This window comes from Myotis lucifugus, unplaced genomic scaffold, assembly GCF_000147115.1.
Source record: "Myotis lucifugus unplaced genomic scaffold, Myoluc2.0 scaffold_4, whole genome shotgun sequence".
In the NCBI taxonomy this organism is placed as follows: domain Eukaryota; kingdom Metazoa; phylum Chordata; class Mammalia; order Chiroptera; family Vespertilionidae; genus Myotis; species Myotis lucifugus.
The window spans coordinates 896,827-909,565 of record NW_005871052.1 but is presented as its reverse complement, the minus strand read 5'-3'; the positions used below and the strand labels follow the sequence as shown (position 1 = coordinate 909,565).

The window sequence follows — 12,739 nt, the reverse complement described above, 5'->3', positions numbered from 1 at the left end:
TAACTGGTACACCAGTTAATATGTAAAAGACAGATTGCCAGATTGAATTAAGACAATGAAATCTAGTTACATGCTATCTGCCAGAGGCATACCTAAAACACAAAGGCACAGAAAGATGGAAAATAAAAGGGCAAAAGAGATATGTTGGGGGAGAGGGCAGAAAAACCTGATGTCAGTATATAGTATCATACAAAACAGAGGTAACAAGCATCATCAGGGAAAAAACATAACTACATAAAGATATCATAATTCTAAATTTATATGCCCTTATGGATATACATGCAGAATAAATAAAGCAGAAATTGAAAGAATCTATACACACAAAAACATAAGCGACCATCCAACCGGTAGCTATGACACACAATGACCACCAGGGGGCAGACGCTCTGACTGGTAGCTATGATACGCACTGACCAACAGGGGCCAGAAACTCAATGAAGGAGCTGCCAAGCTGAGGTGACTTGGCAGCTGAGATTCTCGGGTGACGCACCCGGAACCAGGGAGGAAAGAACCCGATTCCAAGGTGCATCACCCAAGAACTGCCCTCTCACAATATGGGACCCCTCAGGGGATGACAGAGAGCCAGTTTCGGCCTGATTCCCGTAGGCCAGGCCAAGGGACCCCACCAGTGCACAAATCCGTGCACCGGGTCTCTAGTTATAAAATAAAAACAAGAATTCCACAATCAGTAAAGGAGATTTTAATATACAACTCCATAATTAATAGATCAGACAACAGAAATTCTGAACAAAATTAACAAGTTTGATCTAATGACATATATGGAACTCCATATCCAACAATTTAGAAAAAACACATTTTTAATCCACATGGAGTCATATGAACTATAAAATACCAAAAATTCGCAAAAATGCCAAATGATATCATGCAGAGCTCATTATTTGAAAATAATGTAATTAAATTTGAAACCAATTACCATAAAAGATAAAGTTTGTAAATATATTTGGTTAGAATATACAATAAACTTTCAAAACTCAATAGGAAAGCAAACAATTCAATTAGAAAATAGACTAAAGACATGACATTTTAGCAAAGTGAATATACAGATAGCAAATAAGCACATGAAAAATGTTCATCATTAGACATTAGGGAAGTATGAATTAAAATCACAATGAGACATCCCTACACACCAATCAGAATCCCACCCACGCACCCAAATAGTGACAATACTGAATGATGGAAAAGATGAAGAAAAACTTATCACTTGTACACTGCTAGTCTACTTATATAAAAAACATGGGTGGTGTTCATCACGTCCAGAAGAACCACCATGACCAAGGGGAAGGAAGTCAGTCCTGCAGGGGTTGTCTTGGCAACGGCTACGCCCTCCCCCAAGCTGTTTCCCGGAGCTGTTTCCTCTAAGGGCGGGGTTTGAGGCAGATCTTTCTAAAGTCTGCCAAGCGCCAGCATGGCCAGGGGTGAACCTGAGTGGGGGCGGCTGAAAGGCTTAGAAAAGACTGACAAGAGAATGAAAGCCAGGTCTCCATGGGATGCTGCTTCTCTGAGAGACAGCGACCACGCCCACAGCCATGCCTTTATTTTATAGCAGATGCTATGAGAAAAAGTAAGGGCATGACCAAGATGTTTCCAACATTCTCCTGGGTTTCAATCCTACTCAACTACATGCACCTGAACTCTATCAAGCCTACATCACTCAGGCACATGGAGCCACGTGTTCGGACCATAGGTTCAAGCTTACAACTACAGCTGTTGGCCATAATTGTGCTGGGAGGGCCCTGCCCTCCAAGCTGGGACTTGCACATGGCAATGAGAGGACTGTGCCCTCTCATCAGTCCAAGGCTTGAACCTGTCCAAACACTGTAGCAGCTCCCCACAATAAAGTTTTAATTCTGTTTCTTTGTTACTAATGTTGTGGCCCCACCCCATAACAAAGAAACAATTTCCAGAGAATGAGGCCCAGGAATCAGGATTTTAAAAAGATTCCCAAGTGATTCTAATGTGCACCCAAGGTTGAGAACCACTGCTCTAGATAATATTAAACATATATCTAAACGTGCAATTCTTTGTCCAAAAAATGAGCATGTTCAAAAATTAAATGAAGAAATTTTGGATATACTCGATGGAGATTTTCACACATACTTGAGTGATGATTCCATTGATTCCACAGATGATGCTGAAAAGAAAAATTTTCCCATCGAATTTCTTAATAGTATTACTCCTTCGGGAATGCTGTGTCATAAATTAAAATTGAAAGTGGGTGCAATCATCATGCTATTGAGAAATCTCAATAGTAAATGGGTCTTTGCAATGGTACCAGATTTATTATCAAAAGATTACGACCTAACATTATCAAAGCTGAAGTATTAACAGGATCTGCAGAGGGAGAGGCTGTTCTGATTTCAAGAATTAATTTGTCCCCATCTGACACTGGCCTCCCATTTAAATTGATTCGATGACGGTTTCCTGTGATGCCAGCATTTGTGATGACTATTGATAAATCACAAGGACAAACTCTAGACAAAGTAGGCATATTCCTACCTGAACCCGTTTTTGCACATGGTCAGTTATATGTTGCTTTCCTTGAGTTTGAAGAGCATGTGATGTTACAGTTAAAGTTCTAAGTACTTCATCACAAGGGAAATTAGTCAAGCACTCTGAAAGTGTTTTCACTCTTAATGTGGTGTACAGGGAGATATTAGAATAAGTTTAATCACTTTATCAGTCATTGTTTGCATCACTGTTGTTTTTATATCATGTTTTTGTTGTTTTTATATCATGCCTCTGTTGTTGTTATATCCTTTTGTTACTGTTTATTTATTAGTAAATTTATATATTATTTTCAAATACACTTTACTAATTTCCTTTCATCTCTCACACTTCTATTATAGAGAAAGGGCAAATAGCAATATTAAAATATCTCTGCTAATTAATTCCCTTTTTTAAAAAAAATATATTTTATTGATTTTTTACAGAGAGGAAGGGAGAGGGATAGAGATTAAAAACATCGATGAGAGAGAAACATCGATCAGCTGCCTCCTGCACACTCCCCACTGGGTATGTGCCAGCAACCAAGGTACATGCCCTTGACCGGAATCGAATTTCATGCACCAGGCTACTAGTGGGAATATAAAATGATTTAGACAGTCTGGAATATAGTGTGTAGTTTCTTAAAAAACTGAACATGCCATAATCATATGATCCAGCATTTATCCCAGCAAACTAAAAATTTAAGTTCACCACACATAAACCTATAGATGAATGTTCCCAAAGCAATTTTATTTGTAACTAGTGGCCCGGTGCATGAAATTCATGCACGGGGTTGGGGGGTTCCCTCAACCCAGCCTGCACCCTCTCCAATCGGGGACCCCTTGGGGGATGTCTGACTGCCGATTTAGGCCTGATTTTACCAGCAGTCAGACATCCCTCTCACAATCTGGGACCACTGGATCCTAATCGCTCACCTGCCTGCCTGCCTGATTGCCCCTAACCACTCTGCCTGCCTGCCTGCCTGATCACCCCTAAACTCTCTTCATGCCTGCCTGATCACCTCTAACTGCCTGTGCCTGCCTGATCATCCCTAACTGCCTACCTCTGTTGTCCTGATCTTACCACCAACTGCCCTCTCCTGCTGGCCTGATCTCGCCTCCACAGTTCACCCAGATTAGGTTCTGATTGGTTGGTTTCTATGCCAGTCAGCGTCAGAAGCTCTGCCTCCTGGACAGCCATTGGCTCCTCTCAGTTCACCCAGATTTGGTTCTGATTGGTCAGTTTCTATGCCAGTCAGTGTCAAATGTTCCACCTCCTAGGCAGCCATTGGCTCCTCGCAGTTCACCTAGATTTGGTCCTGATTGGTCAGTTTCTATCCCAGTCAGCATCTCCAGGCCTATCTTCGGGCCTGATCAGAGAGGCAGGACTGATCAACAGCTACCCCAGGCTGCTGGTGAGCAGGTTGAACTGCTGTTTTCTCAGAGAGAGAGAGGCTCGACTGCTAGAGGCCCAGAGAGAGAGAGAAGCAGGGTCTAATCAGCCCTGCCTCTCTCTCTCTCCAAGATCAGCAGTTCAGCCCACGTGCCAGTCCCCGCCCATCGGAGCCTCTGCGCACACAGCCTGGCATTCGGTCAAGCCTTCGGTCATTTCGGACGTTACGGACCCTGGGTTTTTATATATTAGGATAGCCAAAAACTGGAATCAGCACAAATGCCCTTCAACAGGTGAATGGTTAAACAAAGATATATAACATAGACTACTTCAGCAATAAAAAGGAACAACCTTGATAAATCTCAAAGGGAACTGTTGTGAGTGAAAAATTTCAGTGCCAAAAAGCTACCTACTGTACAGTTCCATTTTCAAAATTACAAAATTATAGAACTAAAACAAATTACTGATTGCTGGGGATAGAAATAGGGGAAGCATGGAGGGAGGTATATATGGAATACAAAGGCAGCATTAGGGATTCTTGGTGTTGGAACTGCTTAGTATCTTATAACTTTTTCTACACTGAATCTAATATACACATAACAAAAACTTACATATTTTTTCTGCAACTTCTTTCTCTAGACAGCATATTGTAGGACATATAAAAGAAAACAGTAGCTGCTTCCAGAAAATGGGACTGCGGGTAGAAAGAGAGAGTGGGATACAGGCACGGAGATAGCAAATATACACTAGAACTTTTTTATGCTCTCATTCAGATATTTTTTCACAAGTGTTCAAAATTATCAATTCAATAAGATACTGGAATGAAAGTGTATGGAGAAATTTAAAAACATACCTCTAAATAACTAATGGATCAAAGATGAAATCACAATGGCTATTAGAAAATATTTAAAATTCATGGAAGGTAACTAATGTGATTCTAAAAGGGAACCACAATCATAAGTAATTACATTAAACAAAAAAGAAAACTTAAATATAAAAAATTATGAATTTAAATCAAGAAGTTAGAAAAAGAACAAGAGTGATTTCAAAGAAAGTAGAAGAAAGGACATTAATTAGAAAACAAAGATTCCACAGAAGGAAAAAACAAAGCAAAAGCTGGTTCTTTGAAAAGACTAGTAATATAGACAAATCTCTGGCAAGAGAGAGATCAAGGTGAAAAGAAACCAAAAAAAAGGCACAAGTAATAATAAGAATTTTTTAAGTGCATAGTTAGAGCACTAGCAAAGCACAGTGAACAGGTGAAAGAGGCGCACATAATGCAGCTAGAAAGGAGGAAGAAGCCAAATGCTGGGGAAGTAGTGAAAATGGACTAATTAGAAGGTTTGGGGAGAAGTTCAATAGTAATAGTGTAATGAACTGGAAGGAAGAGTGGAGACAGAAAACTCCTTAGATTTGGGTTATGTTTTGGAAAAAGAGCTGACAGGAGATGCTGAAGGACTGATTATGGGTTTGAGGGAAAGACCTGAGGATATTAAAGATAACTATTGAGGTTAAAACTAATAAACAAAATCCCTACACTTCTGCATACAGACTTAAACAATATGGCTCCAGTATACTTCTAGCTTCAACTCTCATTAATCCAACTCACTTATCTAATCTTTTTTTTAAAATATATTTTATTGATTTTTTACAGAGAGGAAGGGAGAGGGATAGAGAGAAACATCGATGAGAGAGAAACATCCATCAGCTGCCTCCTGCACACCTCCTACTGGGGATGTGCCCGCAACCCAGGTACATGCCGTTGACCGGAATTGAACATGGGACCTTTCAGACTGGAATCGAACCTGGGACCTTTGAGTCCGCAAGCCGATGCTCTATCCACTGAGCCAAACCGGTCAGGGCTTAGCTAATCTTTCAGTCATACTAAAATTCTCACCATTCACCTACTATGCCATACCCTTTCAATCTGTTGCTTCTTTCTGGAATGCTCTAATTCTTCACTGAAGTCTTACTCATCTTTCAAGACTTATCTGTATGACACTTTTCACTAATCTTCCAGGAATGATTAATCACTCCTGTCTCTAGCTTCACTGTTTATATCTAGCAGCAACAGCAGTGACAGTAATGTTAGAGTAACAGATGTTAACATTTACTTAGGATTTACTATGATTCAGGTGCTGTTATAAAACTACTAGAGGCCCGGTGCATGAATTCGTGCATGGTGGGGTCCCTCAGCCTGTCCAGCAATTGGGGCCATCTCACCCAGAGCTGATCAGGGCCAATCAGGGCCGTCTGGCCATGGAGAGGGATGGCAGGAGATTGGCCAGGCAAAGGAGGTTGGCTGTGGGAGTGCACTGACCACCAGGGGGTAGCTCCTTGTTGAGCATCTGCCCCCTGGTGGTCAGTGTGCGTCATAGCTACCAGACTGGTCATTCGGTTGACCAGTCGTAAGGGTCGCTTAGGCTTTTTTAGATATAAACTAGTGGCCTGGTGCAAGAAATTTGTGCACGGGAAGTGGGGTTCCCTCAGCCCTGCCTGCACCCTCTCTAATTGGGGACCCCTTGGGGGATGTCCGACCGCCGGTTTAGGCCCGCAGTGAAAGAGAGTGGCAAGTGCTGATCAACAGCTGCCACGGAGTCTACAGATCAGACCCTGCTTTTCTCTCCAGGCCTCTCTTCGGAACCGATCCACAGCCCTCTCGGCAGTCAGTGCTGGGTCGAGGCGCCCACAGCCATGGCAACCCAGCACTAACTTCCACTCTGTGGAGCCTTTGGTCATTGTAGATGTTATTATTAGGATTACATGGATTATTTTATTTAATCCTATAAAGAATCTTATAAAGTAAGCATTGTTATTATGTCCTTTACATCAAGAAACAGAAGTATAAAAAGATTAGATAAATTGTCAAAGGTTACACACCTAGTGGGTGCTGAAAAAATGATTTGAACCAGGGCACTCTGGCTCAAAAACTCATACACAACTTCCCAGTGGAGCCAAAGCTTGAGAAGTTAGTGGGAATGTAAAATGGTACAGCTGCTATATGGAAAATATATGGCAATTCTTCACAAAATTAAAAATAGAATTACCACCTCATCTAGCAATCCCAATTCTGGGTATATATACAAAAGAACTGAAAGCAGGATCTCAAAGATGTACTTGCACATCTATGTTCATAGCAGCATTATTCACTATAGTCAAGGGGTGGAAGTAACCTGAATGTTTATGAATGGGTATGGTATATATACACAATGTACTATTATTCAATCTTAAAATGGAAAGAGATTCTGACACATGATAAAAAATGGATGAACCTTGAGGGCATTATGCTGAGTGAAATAAGGCAGCACAAAAAGACAAATATTGTATTATTCCCATTATATGAGGTATCTGAAATAGTCAAATTCATGGAGACAAAAAGTAGAATGGTGGTTGCTAGGGGCTAAGGGGAGGAAGAATGGGAAGTTATTTTTAATGGGTATAGTTTCAGTTTGGCAAGATCAAGAGAGTTCTGTCTGTTGCACAACAATATGAACATACTTAACACTACTGAGCTGTACACTTAAAAATGGTTAAAATGGCCCTAACCGGTTTGGCTCAGTGGATAGAGCATCGGCCTGCGGATTGAAGGGTCCCAGGTTCGATTCCGGTCAAGGGCATATACCTTGGTTGGGATGTGCAGGAGGCAGCTAATTGATGTTTCTCTCTCATCGATGTTTCTAACTTTCTATCCCTCTCCCTTCCTCTCTGTAAAAAATCAATAAAATATTTTTTAAATGATTAAAATGGCAAATTTTATGTTATGTTTCTTACCACTATTTAAATATTTTTTAAAAAAATAATAGGAAGGTATGTCTATGAAAGAGATATATGGTGCTATTGTACAATGTACATTAGAAATAAAAGGCACTTGGGGAAGACAATCTGACTATGAAGAGCCTTAAATGCTAAAATGAATAAAAATGAGAAGATATTTAAACCTGGCCCACAGCAGAAATACACCCTATAAATCAATACCTAGATGGATCTAAACTCTCAAAAGCCACCAAGCCTAAGGATCTAAAGTGGGAGAAAAAAGTTTTCTCATTTGGAAATACTACTTTTATTAAGCTATAAGTTCTTAAGGCAACCATATTATAAAGCCTTTCCAAATGACATTCTGTTTAACAAAATAAGATATAGCCTCTTAAACTGCTATGCACGATTTTATTTCTGAATATCACTAAACCCTATGCAATTTCTAAAATATTCTTCATTCTGGGAAGCCGTCAGGTTTTGGAATAAAAAACATAAAATAAATTTGAATTTAGCTCAGGGATAACCCAGATGGCAGCATAGGTAAACACCTGAACTTGCTGCCACGCACAACCACATTAAAACTACAACTAAAAGACAAAACGAATATCATCCAGGACTACAGGAAGGCTGGCTGAGTGGAAATTCTACAACTAGAAGGAAAGAGAAAAGCGCATTGAGTCCGGTAGGAGGTACAGAGGTGTGGAAGTGTGGAGGTACAGAGGCACGCGCGAAAGAGACTGGCAGCTGGGTACGCTGGTGTCTTTTTCAATCGGGTGGGAGAAAAAAGCTCCCCACTGCTTTGAACTCCAGTTCTGGGTGAGAATTTGGGGACCCAGACTCATACGGAGAGAAACTGGACTATCTGGCATCGGGCCAGAACGTGAGGGCGGCTTTCCCGCAGAGGTGCTTGCAGTGTTCATTGTTCCTGCACAGGGCCATGCAACACAGACCCCAGGACCACTCCCAGGCAGAGCAGACTGGCAGCCATTGTGGTTTGCTCCACCCTGGTAATTCCCTGAGACCCCACCCCACCCAATTTACAACCCCACCCAAGCTGTGCGCAGAGGCTTTTGCATAAAAATGGCCTGGCCTTTCTCTGCCTAAAAGCCTGTCAAACTGTAGCTGAGTCAGAGAACCCCAGAGCTTCCAAAGGAAGGCCTAAGGCTCGCCAGCAGCATGCATTACTTCACAGCTGCACCTCATCTGGGCATCTCCAAACCCCAAACAAAGAGGAGGAATCTGCAGATCTCTCCATAGCTCCTGCTGGGTGGCCTCAGGAAGTGGCTGACTTTCCACCTCCTTGGAGATCCAAGAGCCAGTCTACCCAGTGGTCAGAGTGAGACCATCCTGATTACAACTCTTCCCATCCATAAGAGACACACTCAAGGGGCAGACTCAGTGAGCACCAAAGCCCCACTGAAGCAAGTCCTGCCCCATAAGGGTGCTCCAGCACAGCAGCTCTTCCATTGTAGACACAGCTGATTCTCACAGACAATTGGCCTGGAGGTCAATTCCTCCCAGTGATATCAACAGCAATCAAGGCTTAACTACAATAAGACTGTGCACACAGCCCACAAAGGGGTGCACCAAGAGTGTACATCTCAGGTAATTAGGGAGGCTGAGCCACTGGGCCCTATAGGACACCTAGCACACAAAGCCACTCTATCAATACAGGGAAACAGCCAAAATGCAGAGACAAAGAAACAGGTCACAAATGACAAAAATACAGGAAAGCAAACTACTGGATATAGAGTTCAAAACCACAGTTATAAGGTTACTCAAGAATCTTCTAGAAACCTCCGAGAAATATAGTGAGACCCTCAAGGATATGAAAGAGGACCAACTAGAAATTAAGCATACACTGTCAGAAATAAAGAATAATATACAGAGATCCAACAGCAGACTAGAGGATCCCAAGAATCAAGTCAAATATTTGAAATACGAAAAAGCAAAAAACAACCAACTGGAAAAGCAAAAGGAAAAAAAGGATACAAAAATATGAAGATAGTGCAAGGAACCTCTGGGAAAACTTCAAGCATACCAACATACGAATTATAGGGGAGCCACAAGAAGAGAGAGAGCAAGATATTGAGAACCTATTTGAAGAAATAATGACAGAAAACTTTGCCTTCCTGGTGAAAGAAATAGACTTACAAGTCCAGGAAGCACAGAGAACCCCAAACAAGAGGAATCCAAAGAGGACCACACCAAGACACATCATAATTAAAATGCCAAGGGCAAAAGACAAAGAGAGAATCTTAAAAGCAGCAAGAGAAAAACAGTTAGTTACCTACAAGGGAGTACCCATATAACTGTCAGCTGATTTCTCAACAGAAACCATGCAGGCCAGAAGGTAGTGGCAAAAATATTCAAAGTGATGAATAGAAAGAACCTACTACCAAGATTACTCTACCCAGCAAAGCTATCATTTAGAATTGAAGATCAGATAAAGAGCTTCACAGACAAGAAAAAGCTAAAGGAGTTCATCACCACCAAACCAGTATTATATGAAATGCTGAAGGGCATTCTTTAAGAAGAGGAAGAAGAAGAAAAAGGTAAAGATAAAAATTATGAACAACAAAGTGACCACAAATACATATCTTTCAACAAGTGAATCTAAAAATCAAGTGAACAAAACAACTAAAAGACAGAACGGACATCACCCAGAACCACGGGAAGGCTGGCTGAGGAGAGACTCTTCAACTAGAAGGGAAGGGGGGAAGGGGGTGTGGGGGTGCAGAAAGAGACTGGACTAAAATCGTACAACTATGGATGAGGACAGTGGGGGGGGGGTAAGGGCAGGGGGTGGGGTGGGAACCGGGTGGAGGGAAGCTATGGGGGGGAAAAGAAGAACAACTGTAATAATCTGAACAATAAAGATTTATTTTAAAAAATAATTAATTAATTAAATTTGAGTGTAAAGTAAGATAAGCACTAGCTAGATAGTTAGAAAAATTACTTAACCTCTTACCTCTCTATGCTTCACACTTCCCCACTTGTTAAATTGAGATAACACCACCAACCTCACTTGGCCGTGATGGGAATTAATTACATAGCATATGTAAAGGCTCTGATATGGTGAGTAGTGTAGAGTATGCGCACCGTAATTGACAGTTTAGGAAAATTTAAGATTTTTATTTTCAATTTTAGGTTAATTAACATTAACAGAAATAAACTGAATTTAGATTTTTATTAAGCCCTGTAAAGCACATTGGCTCAGTACCTGGGCTTTAAAGGTGGCAGATTTCAAAAAAGACTAAATTGAAACATTAACACAAGCAGTTACGCATACAATAGTGAAAAGAGAATTCCAAGGGCAGGACTTGTTTGAAAATTGAACGTAATTTCATTTAGAAATTTCATCCAATAACTGAAGAGTTAATAGGCTTTCAAAATAAATTTATAAAGGGTTAAATGTAAATGAAATAATACCCTTTTTTAAATTCCTACATATTTATAATGGGGTAATATATGAGAAAGCACTATAAATTATAACAAATCTAGCTATACTTAGAATTCTGGCATTATGAAAAACATTATAGTTAATATTAACAGAAATCATAAAGTTATCTTCTGTTTCTTTTTTATTCCCATTTAATGAACAATCAAAATGTCAAGATACAATGTTCAAAAGCACTAAATGGGCAGGTGGAATGTTACGGATTTGTTTTAGGAGGAAGCAGGAAAGAAGAAGAGATTTAAACTATGCTTTATCTTAAACTTAAATTTTTCATTAACTTCCTTTTTATAATGACATTTAAGGGAAAAAGAAAAAAAACTGTAGATATTTTTATTAGTTAAGATTTTCTAATACTTTAAATTTTTATTAAAACCACATACTCTAAATCTATTAGCTGTGTTTTTCAACTATCAAATTTACAGGTCGTATATGCCCACACACATGTACAAGAAAAAGGGTACGTGTGAGGTATCCAAGCCTCTTGGAGAATTATTCATCACTTAAAAACCAAAATCACTCATGTGAAAAATAAAAGCATGGTACATTTGGTTTATTCTTAAAGGAAATATCACTATTTCACAGAGTATAATAGTAAAACTTGTTCGTTATATATTTCACATACTTTTTGTGGAAATTAATTCTAACCATATTTCTAACTTGAAAAGTTTATATATGATGTATATGTATATATGTACACACATGTATATTTAATTTTTAAATTTTGTATAGAGATATTTAGGAAGTATTAAATACTATCATTGATAAACTTACGAATCAACATGCAGAACCCTCTGGCCACTTCTTGAACAGGCAGCCGCAATGATGGATTCAGGCAAACCTATAAAAACACACACTTACATCATTTAGAATGTAGAAATATATATATATATATATATATATATATATATATATATATATATATATAGTGCAAAATATTTGATTCATGCCATAGCTGTATAAAAGTTTAACAAAATAAGCTCATCTTTGTATTCTAAACTATAACATGTATATTATTATACCATTAGATGTTTCTTAAACAGACTACTAATGCCGAAAATTTTATTATGTGGAAGAGATATTTTTAAAAACCAAGTACTTAAATTATTTTTATCAGCAAATTACCATAAATGAGCAACTATCATAAACTGTTCATTCATGTAGAACTTTATTATTTAGGAACTATGTTCACACTCTAGTTCATCTGATTATCCCAAATGGACTGAGAGTGAAGTATCTGCATACTGGAGTGCAAATATGTTAATTTGTTGCCCAATGCTTTAAGAAAATAAAAATGTTCTAGAGTTGAAATTTGAACCAAAATCTAACTCCAAAGCCACAGTGCCTGTGATAGGGAATGACATACATTCGTCTAAGCAAAAGGGTATCTAGTTTAAAAAGAGACCATTTACAAGATAAAGTATTTTACTTTTTCGGTTAATACAACAATTAAAAAAGAACATTACTGTTTTGGAATCATATTAAGCCACACCATAAAATTGGGTATCATAAAAGGAAATATATATTACTATTCTCCATACAAACAAAAAAAATAAATAAATTACCAAAGATAATCCTATCTATAAAGAGGAAATATGCAAATGACTGTCACGCTGTCACAAAGCTGGG

The 12,739-nt window shown here is 39.2% G+C and overlaps 1 protein-coding gene across 1 annotated transcript in view; it reads right to left on the bottom strand.

Annotated features, from left to right (window-relative positions):
• Positions 1–12,739, bottom strand: part of CHM (CHM, Rab escort protein 1) — a 245,439-nt gene that overhangs the window by 190,454 nt on the left and 42,246 nt on the right. Inside the window, exon 2 of the mRNA XM_006082803.3 lies at positions 11,885–11,951. Coding sequence (XP_006082865.1) covers positions 11,885–11,951 — 67 coding nt within the window. The remainder of the gene's footprint in view (positions 1–11,884; positions 11,952–12,739) is intronic.